Genomic DNA, 14,295 nt, shown 5'->3' with positions numbered 1-14,295 from the left:
GCCATCTTGGGCATTTGAAGATTTATTGAAGCTTTTCAAGTGTAAGATTCACTGTTTTGTTTTGTTATTTCTACTGCCCTGTCTCGTTTCAGTGCAGGGTGTTTGTTTTGCACGCATCAGGAGTGAGACGTGGTGAATGACAAAGGGAAACTAATAGTTTAGTCCCAGAAAACCCAGGCTGGTGGTGCCTCAGCCCAAAAGTGGCTCTGAAGGGTTGTGATAGGTGCTTGGTGCCAGCTGGCAATTTTAGCAGGGTTGTCTGTAATGTTGAGCTGTTGAGTTGAGAGCAACCAGTTCTATCCAGTAAAGTGCAGGTCAGTGCATTTCCAGATGTACCTTGCCAGATGCAGGGATGTATCTCCATGATCTCCATAACTGCAGAGGAAGGCAGTGACCCCACTGTAATTTTATCCTTAGACTGAGGGGTTTTCCCCTGTGTCTCCTGAGAATTCTGAAACACCAGCCCCGTGCCTGGGACCAGCAGGTGCCTGGTGCCTGTCCTCTCTGACAGTGTGACAGGGTGTAGCAAGTGACAGGAGACTTACGGGGCCTGTGAGAGTGACCTTTGGTTGCATTTGGGTATGAGAGAAGAGAGGTCCTCTGGCAGCACGTGCTGATCACCTCCCAGTAAAAACTTGTAAACTGCAGCAAAGGAGGAAACTGTCCTGATCCATCCTGGGAAGGCAAGGAAGTAACTTTGCTGCATGGAGAACCTACAGCACTTGCTTTCAGAGACTACATATAAATGTACTTCTTTGTTCTCGACTTCAATTTCAGTTTTGTAGAGACAGTACAGTACAGTGCACTTCAGGTCATATCTGTACAAGAGCCTGAGGTCTGTTTACAGAATGTACATGTGGAATTATTTTTCAAATATTGTTCTGTTGTTCATTAAAACATTGCAAATCTTAGTGGGAGGCAGGGAGAGTATTATTAGTGCTGCAGTAATAGCTCATTCTTCAGAGATCAGGTTTCACTCGCTCGGTGCCAGCAAAGGAAGTTGTAGTGTTGAAGTGGAAAGAAAGGGGATGGGTGATAAAATCATTTGCAAGGTATTCACGTCTGAACCTTGGGGCAGCATAACAAACCCCTGCATTTATAGAGTTGTCTGGTGCTCTCCAGAATAGGCAGTGTCTATGATTTGTTATTGGAATGGGTGTGTCTGTGTGGTTAAGGTGACTGGATGACAGACCGAGAACGCTACCACGTCCTGCAGACATTTTCCAAAACACAGCACGAACCACTGGGAGCTGAACTAACCAGAGGAAGCAGACCGCCTCTTGCATTTTATTTAATTTTTAATTAAGCTATTTTTACTTTACTTTTGTTTTAATAGAGCGCTTTCTTACAAAGAACTTTTTTCAGAAAGTCCCATTGTCAGCATTCTCCGTTGAAAGGCCGGTTGTCTGCGCAACAGTGCCTCTTTTCAGAGATGATACTGGAGACTTGTTCAACAAAGGCCCTTGTTTATTTTTTCTCTTTAAAACTGATTTTTTTGTTTGTTTATGTTTTTGAAATCTATCAGGATAAATTTAGAGTGCTGATTATCCTAATGAGAGCTGAGAATTACTTCTTCTTTCCCCACTGCCTGTTAGTGCAACATTTCTCCATTCTATCAATGTATATGCAAATTTTCTGCTCTGTCCCTTAGTATAAAAGGAATGCTTCTTCAGCTGTCACCTATGTATTTTTAGCTTACTCCATTTTAATTTTAGAGGATCAGAATGTATCTGGTGCTGAGCAGTCTAACTGGAGCCGAGGCCCCATGTTTGCATGCTGCTGTAGCCGCAGCGTAAGCCTGAAGGGACTGGTGCAGAATCCATGCTTATTAAGCCCTCCTGCTGCCTCCAGCTTTTCTATCAGAGTCAAGCAGCATCTCATCATTTGTGGAGTTTGCTTCACCTGAGATTAAAGATATATAGATTAGAGATAAACAATAAAAAATACCAGTCTTTAGCACCTTCGCACTTGCTATCATCAACCTAATTTTTAGTCTTTATGAGGACTGTGCAAAATAAAGCACATGGGAATATCAAATTCCAGTCTGCTTGGCTTATATAATATGAGGAAGAAAAAAACCCAAACAAGATGGTTTTACATTGCTTGTTATACTAAATCATCCACACAGTGAACATATGTGCAGGTAGAAAGTTGCTGAGGTGAGGCAAAAATAAATTTTCAAGAAGGACAGGTAGACACTTAAGTCTTTGGAAAAAAAAAAATCAGCAACTTTATTTAATGATCCACAAAGCCTTGAAGCACCCAAACTAAAATGGAAAAATAAGATCAAAACCATCCTGAGCAGACAAGATAAACTCAGGGTTTGTGCCCTTTGCCTCAGCAGTTTGCTTGCAGGCTGCTCTGCAGTTTGCATCACCGCTGTCGTGCACCAAAATGCTCTTTACCTGCAGGGTGCTGTGTGGAAGCAGTGGTGCTGATGCAGCAGGCCCTGGCTGACAATGTCAGTCTGGTTGGGCACCGTGCCTGTCCTCTCCTTCAGCACAAGATGACAAAGAGGAGAAGGTTGTTGGTGTTTGCTTGGTGTTGTGCTGCGGCTCAGCCTTACTTGTGTGGATAGACCCCAGCATCGTGTATCTTCCGGGAGCGTCGAGGGCAGCATATTTCCTTCTTGTAGGGATTGTGTTTCTAGAGTTGTGGCTGGCCTGTGTTCATCGTTTCATGGAGAAGCGTTGTATGTTGAGAGCCATGACATAGCCAGGGGAGGTGACCTCTTTTCCGAGGACACAAGGGGTTTGGTCTCGTGGCCATGAATGTCCCCAGGCACTTCAGGGAGAGACATACATGCAGCGGTTAGACGTAGGTGAAGTGTGTTATGTGATCAGACAAGAAGCTTGCAGGAACATTAGAAACAGATGTACTACACATGGTATCACAAACTTCATTTGGATCCTCCTCAACATCTCCTGTTGGCTTTGGCAGGAAGGGTTGTATCTTGCATGGCAAGCCTCATCTCATGGAGAGCGTGTAGTGTATGGTTAGGCAGCTTGCAGAACAAAAGCTGAATTTGGTTTCAATCTGGCTGATACTAAACAGACCAGGAGTTAAGAGGGCTGTTGTTTCGATGCCATGACATTAAGCCCTAATGTGAACCTTCCCCTTGCCTTGGCAAGACAGAGCACTGCACCGTCATTTGCTTGTTGATATTTTCTGCCAAACAAAAACAAGTTCTTTGAGGCTCATGCTGCTGAATTATTAATTTTTTATGGTTTCTGAAGGGAATGCTTTATAGCTGAGGTGGCTCTTTCCATAGGCTGAGAGCACCAGGATTACACTCACTGAAAGAGCTGACACTGGGAAGATCCTCAAGGAGAGGGTTCAAATGTGCCTCTGCAAGTGCTTCATCCCACAAATACCAGGCCACCAGCCTCTCAGCTGGTGCCAGCACCTTTGGGTGCACTTAGTCCTGCTACTGATCTGTCACAGCTGTGTCCCACAGCTGATGAGATGTTTGGAGCCTTGTTCTAGTCCCAGTGTCTGAATTCTCAGAGTAGACATTTTCTGTTTACTTGGACATTACATCAAGTCCTCACTTCTGGTGTGGCCCCTAACAAAAGCATCAAAAGAGATGTAAGAGAGTGCACATGGGTGTTTGTTCCATCTGCTTATATGTGCCTGTCAAGCAAAATGATTCCCAGGTCCCTAATGTAGGCATGGGCTACTCTGAGGGTCATCTGGCCCGGTTTGAGATGGTTGGGTCTCTTGTCCTTCTAGTTAATAGGTGTTTGCTAGAGAAGAGTAGAACCCCACTACTGTTGACAGGAGAGGGAGGCTTGGCTCCAAGTTTACCGTGGCCCAGGGCTGAGGATGCTTCATTGTTACGTGGTACTCTGAGCTTGAATGCATCCTCCAAGCACACAAATGAGTGCAACTCATTGAGCTCAGGTCCTTCCACATCCTGTCTGGGTGTCAAGTGCTGTGGTTTTGGAGTGCATGTATTTATGAAGACAACCTGAAGAGTGCACTTCCTAAATCAAATAAATGCACCTGTTCAGGCAGAACTAGGTTCCACAATTGCTCTGGGCAGGTAGTGTTAGTGTGTAATTCATAGGTATTTTATCCATCTTTTTACTCCTTGCTAGCGTGAGGTAAATACACTGCACAGGTGTAATCAGAGGCTTCATCCCTCCATCCCACCTTGTTCTCCCTGTGTTCCTGGGAGGTTTCACTCTACATTAGAGTTCAAGATTCAATAAGCAGCAAGGAATTAGCCACTGTGGTACAAAAGGACATCTGTGTCTCTGAGAATCAGCCTATGAGGAGGTAATAATTTTCTTCCTAAGCCCTCACAGAAATAACTACTTTACAACCAGGGGTTTTCATAGGGCTGGGAGCAACAGGGAATATACTGGTAATGGAATAATCAAGACCTGTCTGGCAAAGGTTTTCCTTAAAAAAAAAGCAGGAAGTTGCAATAGTCCCACACTCAGCTGGGGCTCTTTGCTGCCCTGGAGAAAGGAGGCTGGGTGGCTTCAGCTGCTGCTTCGTGCCTTAGCAGGGCAGCAGAGCTCCTCCCTCCTGCACAGTTCGAAGCACTCAGGTTTGGAAAGCAAGAGGGGAAAACACCACTGCTCAGCTTGTGGGCAGCAGCTTGGTCCTGCAGGGAGCCAGGCCCGGGGCAGGTAGGCACCAAGGATGTGCACTTGTATTGTGTAGAGCTGCAAGGTTGCCTCCAACACACACCCTGCCCTTGCCCTGTAAGAAATGGGCAGAAACCCATGCCTGAAAAGGACAGAGAAAGTTTTTTTGAATGTCATTTTTATATGAGAACACTGATGTTTCTGACAGTAATAGCTGCAGCTAATAATAGAAAGAAGTTACTCAGCATTGTGTTGTTACCCTACTGCTGTCTTAATTGCTGTATCAGTAGGCTAAATCACAAAGATGCTCCTGACAGAGAAGTGACTGTGGGCTTTCATGCCACACTTGGAGGCAGTGAGAAATTTTGAAGACAGAAAGCTAACTGAGCACAGAAATGTGCAGCCTCACAAATCAGACAGTTCCTAACCTGTTTTGGAAAGAAAAAGGCCTGGTGAGATTGCCAAACTCAGGTAAATTCTCTTTGCTGTAAAAAATCTGCAAATGCTCAAAGGTCACTGTAACTGTGTGAACTTCATTAAAGGATTAATTTTTTTTTTCCAATTACAGAGAAGAATGTGAGTGAAAAAGTCCCATTTTATAGAAGCCCCACCCTAATAAGAGAAAATTATATTTGATTAATACTCCTGTTTCTCAGAGATGCTTAATACAGCATGCAAATTTGGTTAAGTAAAAATCTCAGAATTACTAAGACTGGTGTAGTCTTGAAAATATTGAAATGCAGCACACACTGTGTCGGGTAATGATGAGAGGAAGCTTCATAATTAACAACTGAAGTGGAGAAGGGTTACAGCCAAGAGAAGAGCTGTCATGTCTTGCAGAGGTCTGGGTGACATGGCCATGATAATTCTGACCTGTGTGTCTGCATTCCTGCAGCCCAGCTCATGTTGATTTGTGGTGGCATTTGCCCACCTGGAGAGGCTGCAGCCTCCATTCTGGGAGGTACCCTGGAGCTGGGCAAAGCACTGGTTCCCCAGGTCCTGTTTCCTGATTCCATCTGCAGAGAGGGGCTTGAAACACCATCAGAGGTGGTGCCTGAGCTGTGTTTTATTGCCAGCTCCAAAGAGAGTTTACAGCTACCAACTAAAGTGGCAAGAACAATGTCCTGGTTGAGTCCTGAGGAAATGGGAATTGATTTAGAGATGGCCTTAGCTGCTCTCGTCTGTGCTCTGCTCAGACTGTAGCTCCTCAGTAGGGTCCTTCAGCAGCTGAAATAATTGGAGGCTTCGAATGTAAATACATCTCTCATCACACTGCTTGTGCAAAGGATTGTGCTTTCATTCACACTGCTTAATTAGAGCTGCCTTTCACGCTGCTGGACTGGAGGAGGTGTCAGCATTTGCAGTCTAAACTACCAGCAGCAGCAGGTGAAAGTGGTCAGGTGAAGTGTGGTCAGTAATTCTTAGAGCACAGGGATTTTATGAGCCTTTGAAGAACAATAAGGAGTATGCTCTATCTAGAAAATGCCTAAGCCAAAGATAGAGGTGCCAGGTATCTTGCATTACCTCACTTGTAACCTGTGGTGCATCACTCACTGTCACTGTGGTGACAGAGCCAGTGCCTTACAAAAGAAAGCAAACTTTTTCATTTACTTGCCGGAGAGAGAACTTTTTTAAAACAGAGGACTAGCTAAATTATTCAACTGCTATAAATCAAAACTGTATCAGACGGATGTTGCTTGGGATGCAGCCTCAGGTACTCAAATTTCAAAATGATCTTTGCCTGGGGAACCTGAATTTTTCATCCCTTCAGTGTGTCTTCATGCCAAGGCTGCTGGGCTGGTGGGGGGAGGGATGGTGCCATTGAAAATGTATGAGAACACACCTGCAGAAAAGAGCAGGCTCAGTTTCTTGGTCTGGCAGCCATCTCTATCTGACCTTACTGTACTGTTTGCATTTTAGTACCTCTGAGCTGGCCTTCAATTCTCCCACGTTTATTCCCCTTTGTTTTAAATCTGGAAATACTAGAAATACTTCCCCAGCCCCAAAAGCCATGCAGCTTCTAAGGCTGCAGTTAAAAAGATCCTGAGTCCAGCCCTGAGTTTCTTGTGACACATGCAGCGTGCTTCCTAATGTTTTCTTAAACTGATAAATTATTGTCAAGTGTTTTAAAGTTGATAACTTTGCTTAAGCAAAGAGAAGAACAAAAGGTGAGTAATTAGGTATGTAATACATATTATTCCTAATGCTCCAAACCCAAGTATTACATGAGCAGAGGTTCTAGGTGTTTTCTTTTAAATTGCTGTGTAAACTTAACATTTTTTCTCTGTGGTGAGACTTGTAATGTGCTGTGTTATGGTAGCATCCATGATCATGTCCTATTTTTCCCACACTGGATTTCTAACTCCTATAGACTTCCTTATGCTCTCTTCATGAATGCTACTGGGTTTTATTTCCCTTTTTGTTCACATACTCACCAGACATGGCCATGTATTTGATACTAGTAAAGGCTTGCTGGGGAGGCAGAATTAATTTCCATGTGGAAACTTTCCTGTGATACCAATCTCACTGCTCTCAGAGGCTTCACACCAGCGTGATGAGGAGTTAGCTTGAATTGCTCTGAAGATGAGCCATCAGCACAAAGTAGGTGGCTGGCAGGGTGTCAGAGATGACCCCAACCCCCTCACGTTCATTCATTGATATGAAACTTCCTGTTGGAGTTTAGGAAAAGCAGGACATTCATCGGGCTTTTGTCAAGGTTGTGTTGGGATGCAAGGCTTTGTTCGCTTAGGTGGTGGCAACTGGTGGCACAGGCAGGGAGGAGGTAGTGGCATTTTCTAAATTTGTCTATTTAGAAATCTACTGTTTAGTAGATTTAGGTTTCATAGATCTAAACCTAGATATACTAAAAAAAACCACCAAAAAAACCCCTTTGAAGATCAGCACTTTTTCCTGTGAAAAGCAAGTTATGTCTCTGCTACTTCTTTAGCGTGCATCCATTTAATTAATCAGCATGGCCTCATGACATGCCAGCTCATTAGGAATGAACTTAGCAAGAGCAGACAGGCTCAGGGATAGCAGCAAGTTGTGTTTCAGCCATCTTGGCACTTCTCTGCTTTGTTCATAAACTGCTTATATGTTTGCAAGAACAGCTGGGATAGTCCTGAAATTAAGTGCTAGGGCATGATGCTGCAGGATGGGAGGCTGTTGCTGCCTTTATGTATTTATGTATTTATTTATTTAATTTCCTTTTCTGCCTTCCAGAAGCTCCCTTTTATTTACTCTATCTTTAACAGGGGCTTTACTGGAGAGTGCAACTCTCCCTGTTAAGATCTGAAAGAAAAATTTCTGTTCAGTAAACTAGACAAGCAAAAGTAGTTTAAGTCCTTTGCAAGGGCATAAGGCACCAATATTCAGCTGTACGTAACTTTGGAATTTATAAATAGCAGAGGCTCTAATTTTTCTTTAATCATACAATGCAGTCATTTGGCAAACTGCAGTGGAAATTAATACACTAAGTGAAACCTAGATGCACTTCATTCTTGAATGCCTCAGAAGCTGACTTGCCTCTGTCTCTTGACTGATTTGCATTGTGTTTTTCTTAAAGGATCAAACATACTCTTGCTCCTAAGGGTGACGTATAAATGTTCCTTGATTGTATCAAATACTGTGTACAACTGACCCAGCAAAAGCCTGCGTGCATGTAGGTTGAGCCATAAGATTGCTTTGCCATGCTTTTATCATTAGAACAGAAGCAGTTCCCCAAGCAGTGATGCTGGAAGAGGTCATCTTGTTTCACAGTTCTCTGGTGTTAAGAGCACGTTGCTTTAGAGCAAAGATAGCTGCAGTTTGCAATATTGTGTGGAAAAAAATAGGACAAAACAAACTAAAATGCTCAAAAGCCAAAACTAATGGCCATTCTTGTAGGGGGATGAGGTTTCCCATAATGTGATGACCAAACAAAGCTCTGTAACTGACAAATGACAGCAATACACCTTGAAACAAGGCAGAAATCAGAATGAATTTATTGGTGCTTTAAAGACAAGCAGTATTTTTTTTTTCCAGGCACCAGAAAGCTCATAGTACCTGTATGCCATTTAGTACAACTGTGATAAGGTTTCAGCTGTGAAAACCTTAGCCACAGTGCAGCAGAAGTTGTTTTGTTCTGCTGGTAGAAGTGCTCCCATACCATACCAGCAGCCAGCTCCATGCTTGTGGTATTACAGAACAGAGCCTCCTTCTCTGTCACTGAAGAGCTCATTAGAAATGTTTGTCTTTAAAATTCTCAGTGTTATGCTTAATGGACTCAGAGAATGCAGAAGTGTGGTGTTAGACACCACTATGAAAATATAGAACTTAGGGTTGGTTTGGGGTTTTTTTCTGTTTGCTTTTTTTTTTTTTTAATTTTCAAAAAAAGTAACTTCTCTGAATATTGCCTCTGTAATTCAATGAGCAGTAAAGCAGAAAAAAAGCTTGGGGTGCATGTATTTACAAAGAAAGCATTTATATATAAATAGAAATGCTTTAACAGAGGAACAATACATATGGACTGTGGTGCTAAAAAAGATGAAATGCTACAGCAAGACACAGAATTCATGTTGTTGAGGTAAAAACATCGTCTGCTCTGGCAGTTGTAGCTTACAGCCCCTGGAGAGTCCAGTGAAGGTAACCAAACAGTCTGACTGAACCACCACCTACCCTGCTGAAATTTAGAGATAGTTTATGGCTGATCTTTTCCCTCTGGGCAGTTAGCTTTGTTTTCATAGCCAGAGTACTTGCAGTTTTCCTGGTGGCCAAATGAAAAGTGCAGTTAAGTCTGAAAAGTCAAAGCTGTGGCATCTTGGGTTTTTTTCTAGTCAGCTGTTTTTTTAAGTAGCACTTTGGGATCTGAGTCAGAGCAAGATGCTATTTCTTTGTCATAATCCATTATAAACAAGCTGTTGTTTGCACATGACGTTTTCTGTGATTTTCCTAAGAATTGTTTCTTTCTGTGTTTCAGCTTGTTAGTGACTTATTGGAATTCTGTTTCTACACCTTCCGAGAGTCTCAGGCACTGAAAGTTGAGTTTCCAGCCATGCTGGTGGAAATCATCAGTGACCAGCTACCAAAGGTGGAATCCGGGAATGCCAAGCCCCTGTACTTTCACAGGAAGTGATAGAAAATGTCTTAAATGGAAGAACTTTGCCTTAAGTTTCCCTGTGTTGTTCCACACCCATGAAGGACCCAAGAAACCATATTTTAAACATGCTATTTACACTCGTTCAGCAGTTTCTGAATAGTCTAAAATCATACAAAGGGTTTGGGGACTGGAAAACAGTTGACTCGGACTTGGCAAGATCTAGATGTTTGGAAATTACCCATAACCCTCAAACACTTAGAAAATGTTCCTGTTCCTCTGGATGAAAAGCCATATCTAGTCAATAACTCTTTGATTTTGATATTTTAACAGATGGAGTTTTAAATATGCCATGTAGTTTCTGGTATTGTTTGCTTGTTTTAAAATGGTTGGAGAACTAATGAGAACTTTTTAAAGCTTACCCTTGGTTTGCACATAAAACGTAAAGTCAATATGGGGCATTAATATTCTTTTCTTGTAAAAATAAACAAAAACTATATATATATACACACACATATATACACACACACACACACACAAACCCTAATGTGTAAAGTAATAACAGATCATTTGGTGTGGAATACTGTTATCCCCACCTGTGGCATTTGTTATCCCATGTTATCCCACATAGATGATATACACTGTGTTAAGTGTTCATTTATTATTTAATTAAAAAGGATAAGATGTGAAAACAAATGCCCTGGTATCAATTTATAGTATCTATTGTGCTGGCTTTACAAATAATTTTTTGCAGTCTTTTGCTGTACTGTACATTGCTGTATGTATAAATTGTGAAGGACCTGAAATAAGGTGTAAGGAACTTTTGTAAATGAGACAAAAAAATCTTTAATGGTTAATAGGATGAATGGGAAAGTATTTTTGAAAGAACTCTATTTTGCTGGAGACTATTTAAGTACTATCTTTGTCTAAACAAACAAGGTAATTTTTTTGTAAAGTGAAATGTTCTGCATGCATAATGAACCGTTTACAGTGTATTTAAGAAAGGGAAAGCTGTGCCTTTTTTAGCATCATATCTAATTTACCATCCTACAGTAACTGTTGTAAATAACCACACTTAACCTTTTCAGTTGTATTTAAGCCTTTCTGTTTTCCTCTATATTTTCCTCCCTTTTGTCTCACTTGCAAGCGTATGTGACTTGAGCACATCTTAGAAATCCTGCTTCATATTTCTGTAGGAACCTACACTATGTTGTGTTTGCCACTTCTTGAAGGTTTCATTTAACAAGACAAATTACAGTCTCTCCAAAGCTTTTGCCAGCTTAATGATATAGTGAGTTCTTGCCCTCTATTCCCTTTCTCTCTCAGGGGAACAGGGGTGACTAAGACGTTGAATGATTTTTCTTTTTTTTATTAAGTTTCCCAGATAGTTTGTTTTTCCGTTGAATACTGGATACATAAGACATCTTAAAAGGTCAGATTATTGTTTCAGATGGGGGAGAGCTATTTCTGATTATGATGAAGGGAACATGCAGATCATTACAGTAAGTATATTGAACAGATTTGTACTGGTAAAGAGGGATGATAAGGTACTGATAAGGGCAGATGAGCTGAGTAGAATTTTTAGTGATAAACTCAAACCGTATGTAATTTTGTAAGCATTTTTGTAATAATCAGAAAACATCTCAGAAGACAAATGTTTACGCTAAAAGTTCAACTCAGTTGGTCTGATTTTGTCTCAAAAATGTTTTAGAATAAGACTGCAAAGAAAAACTTTTGAGGTGATTTTTCACTATTTCACAATTTATAAGCAGATACAAAATTTTGAAGTAGAATAGAGGACAGGTGAACTTTTCTGAGGCTCAGCTGTTGCTACCATATACTCATGTTTAAATAGAATAGTTTTTCAGAGTCCTAATCTGTAGTGTTCTCTCTGGGTGCCACTGGTATTTTTGAGCTCTAGTTTGTCCCTTGGCCGGTCAGAATGTAGCATTTCTTTTAAATGGTGGTCAAATTAAGAATTCTACACCCTTTCTGAGTCCAAATTTTGAGGTGTGCTTTGGTGCACTGAAGACAGTCAGTGCTACTTGTCTTTTTAAATGACACCTGCCTTATGCAATGGGTAATCTGTAAAGACTGTATTCAGAGAGGTTTTTTTTATATATAAATATATACATACATACATACATATATTATTTGCATTTTGGAAGTCTAATTCATAGGCAGATCTTTAAATACTGACCTGCAGAGCAATATGAAAGCCAAACTTCCAATGCGAGATACACAGCATGCAGACTGGTTGTTTACAGCACAGACACAGTCATACATCCATCTTTTCATTTACATTTTTTTTAAAGTCTAAAATAGAAAATTTCAAAGCCAGGTTCTGGGTGAATACAGTCTGCAGCAGCTTTTTGTATTAACAAAGTTACTGCCTCCTTTTCTGTCTCAGAGTAACTTTGCTTGATTAAAACAGCAAAGCCATATTCTACACTTCACTGTTAAATGCCTGTCCCAGTCCAAATTGTTGTCTGTTTGCTTCTATTTTTGTACCTTATTACTTTTAATCTTGGTTTGGTACAATTCATAATTCACAGAAACTTCATATAATTAAACACACTAAATTAGTTTTAAAAAGCAATTTATATCTTTATGCAAAAACGTATGTCTGTCTTTGCAAACAACTGTAAGCAGATTATAATAAATCCTTTGCTTTAATCACCTGTTGTTTATGAAACCATTCATTGATTATTTTTTTGCTAGAGATTATCGAAGTAATAGATACAATTGGATATAGATGTTGTAAGAGGCAGTATTCTCTTATCAAGGCCACAAGCAGAATAGCCATCACTTTTTTTAATCTAAACCTGTGTACAGCAAAAAAAAAATAAAATCCAAACAACCCTAGTTTTTAGCTACTGGGAAGTTAACATTCTTCTGACTTTGTTTAGAATTAAATAGGCATTTGTCTCCTGCAAAATACAAGACAAAACTACAACATCTTGTTGAAGTGGGCTTCTGTTCATTGAGCTACATTATTTTGGTGTGAGAAGGAACGGGGATACACAGCAAGAGCATTGTATACACAGTTCAAAATGTAAAATAGCATTAATGTACTGCAGTGGGTATGTCAGGAATACTACACGTGCGACTGGATGGTTGCGCAGAATAAACTAGACTAAAGTTTGCAATATCAAAATCTTATTAAAAGGATACTTTACAATCAATAATGCAAAAAGCTAATTCACAGGGTGGTGTTTTTCACTGACTTGTTTAAACGTTTATGAAATTAAACAACTCTACAGTTAATGCACTTTTAATTGTTTATTAAAGATTTGACTTTTTTTAGAGCAATGTTTTCAGCTGGAGGTCAGTGACTTGCTAAGACAGACATCAGTTCTGAGGCCAGGAAGCTCAGAGGAATGTTTTAAAGAATTCTTGGAGTTTAAATAGATTCCTGGATAAAAAATAAAAGCAGCCAGCAGTATGGTGTAAACAGTAAAATCTATGCATAATGATGCATTTATAATTAGGGGTTTGCTTCTGTATGTTTAAAGCTTTTTAAATAAATAGAAAATATTGTTTGGTCTTTATGTTAATGTCTGCAAGTACCTATTTTTTTTTCCTTTTTTTTTAAACAAATTGTACAAATATACTTTAATTAAACTGGTTTAATTGCAAGTATTTCTTGCATTTTAATCTCAGACAGGTGCTGGTGCAGTGGTATCATTAGCAAGAAGCCTCTGATCATGTAGAAATTACATTAAGTAACATACAGTAACAATGTAATATACATACATTTATAAATCTGGTTTCATCAAGCTGTACAAATATGGACAACACAGCACATACAGTGGCTTCAGACAAAGACCAGCTACTCATGCTGTAGAAAAATGCCCAGCCTTGAAGAATTTGGTCCACTTAATCTTGTGTGGTGATCCTGCTACACATGCAAGTGACATTCCACAGAGAAACAAAGCCAGCACCTTCAACAGCCACACAGCTCTGGCTTCAATTTCAGATCACCTAGAGCTGCTGTACTCATTGGCCAAAGTTAGAATTTCTCCCATGGAAACAGGGATTGGCAATTTTATATACACAAGGTTTTCCCAGTGACTAAGTCACTGCCTTCTCAGCATCAAGTCTTTTCCAGTTACAACAACAGTACGATACTTGGAAGGGGAAATAAAACTCGTGCTATCCTGGTTTGTTCTACACATGAGCTGTCTCAAAAATTCACAGCAGAGTTCTGCATGAAGCAAGGGCTGCAGTGCACAACTTTTTTAATAAGTTACAGAAAGTTTTTACTGCCAACAATCCTTGCACCTGCCTTCTGTTTGCTGAATTGTCAGAAGGAAGGAATAGAAAAGGATCAGCAGTGTTAAGAAAAATTTCCCATATGTGTACAAGCAGATGTAGCTGTCATATGTTGTTCTAGAAATAAGATAATGCTATCACTACTTAAAAAACATAATGAAACTTGTAACCTGACCCAAGCTGGGACACTGCTTGCTTTCAGCTCATTCTGTCTACAGAGACTGGGAGTTTATGCTGAGACAGTATTATCAAGATAGTAAGTGAAGAAAATGCCCTTCCATTTCAAAGATTATGCTAGTTAAAACATGCCACCCCATAAGGTTTTTAGGAGCAAACTTCAATTATAGT

General features: G+C 40.4%; 1 protein-coding gene across 3 annotated transcripts in view; it reads left to right on the top strand.

The window, feature by feature from the left end:
* The window catches only part of NR3C2 (nuclear receptor subfamily 3 group C member 2), a 211,145-nt gene extending 197,834 nt beyond the window's left edge, over positions 1-13,311 (top strand). For 2 of the 3 annotated variants that reach the window (XM_030450453.1, XM_030450454.1), the window contains exon 9: positions 9,556-13,311. In XM_030450453.1, coding sequence (XP_030306313.1) covers positions 9,556-9,711 — 156 coding nt within the window. In that variant the 3' untranslated portion in view covers positions 9,712-13,311. The remainder of the gene's footprint in view (positions 1-9,555) is intronic. The other variant, XM_030450456.1, reaches the window with a different exon arrangement.
* Positions 13,312-14,295: the final 984 nt, after the last annotated feature.

The sequence above is a fragment of the Calypte anna genome, chromosome 4B (assembly GCF_003957555.1).
Source record: "Calypte anna isolate BGI_N300 chromosome 4B, bCalAnn1_v1.p, whole genome shotgun sequence".
NCBI classification, from domain to species: domain Eukaryota; kingdom Metazoa; phylum Chordata; class Aves; order Apodiformes; family Trochilidae; genus Calypte; species Calypte anna.
This window is presented reverse-complemented; position numbering and strand designations above follow the sequence as displayed.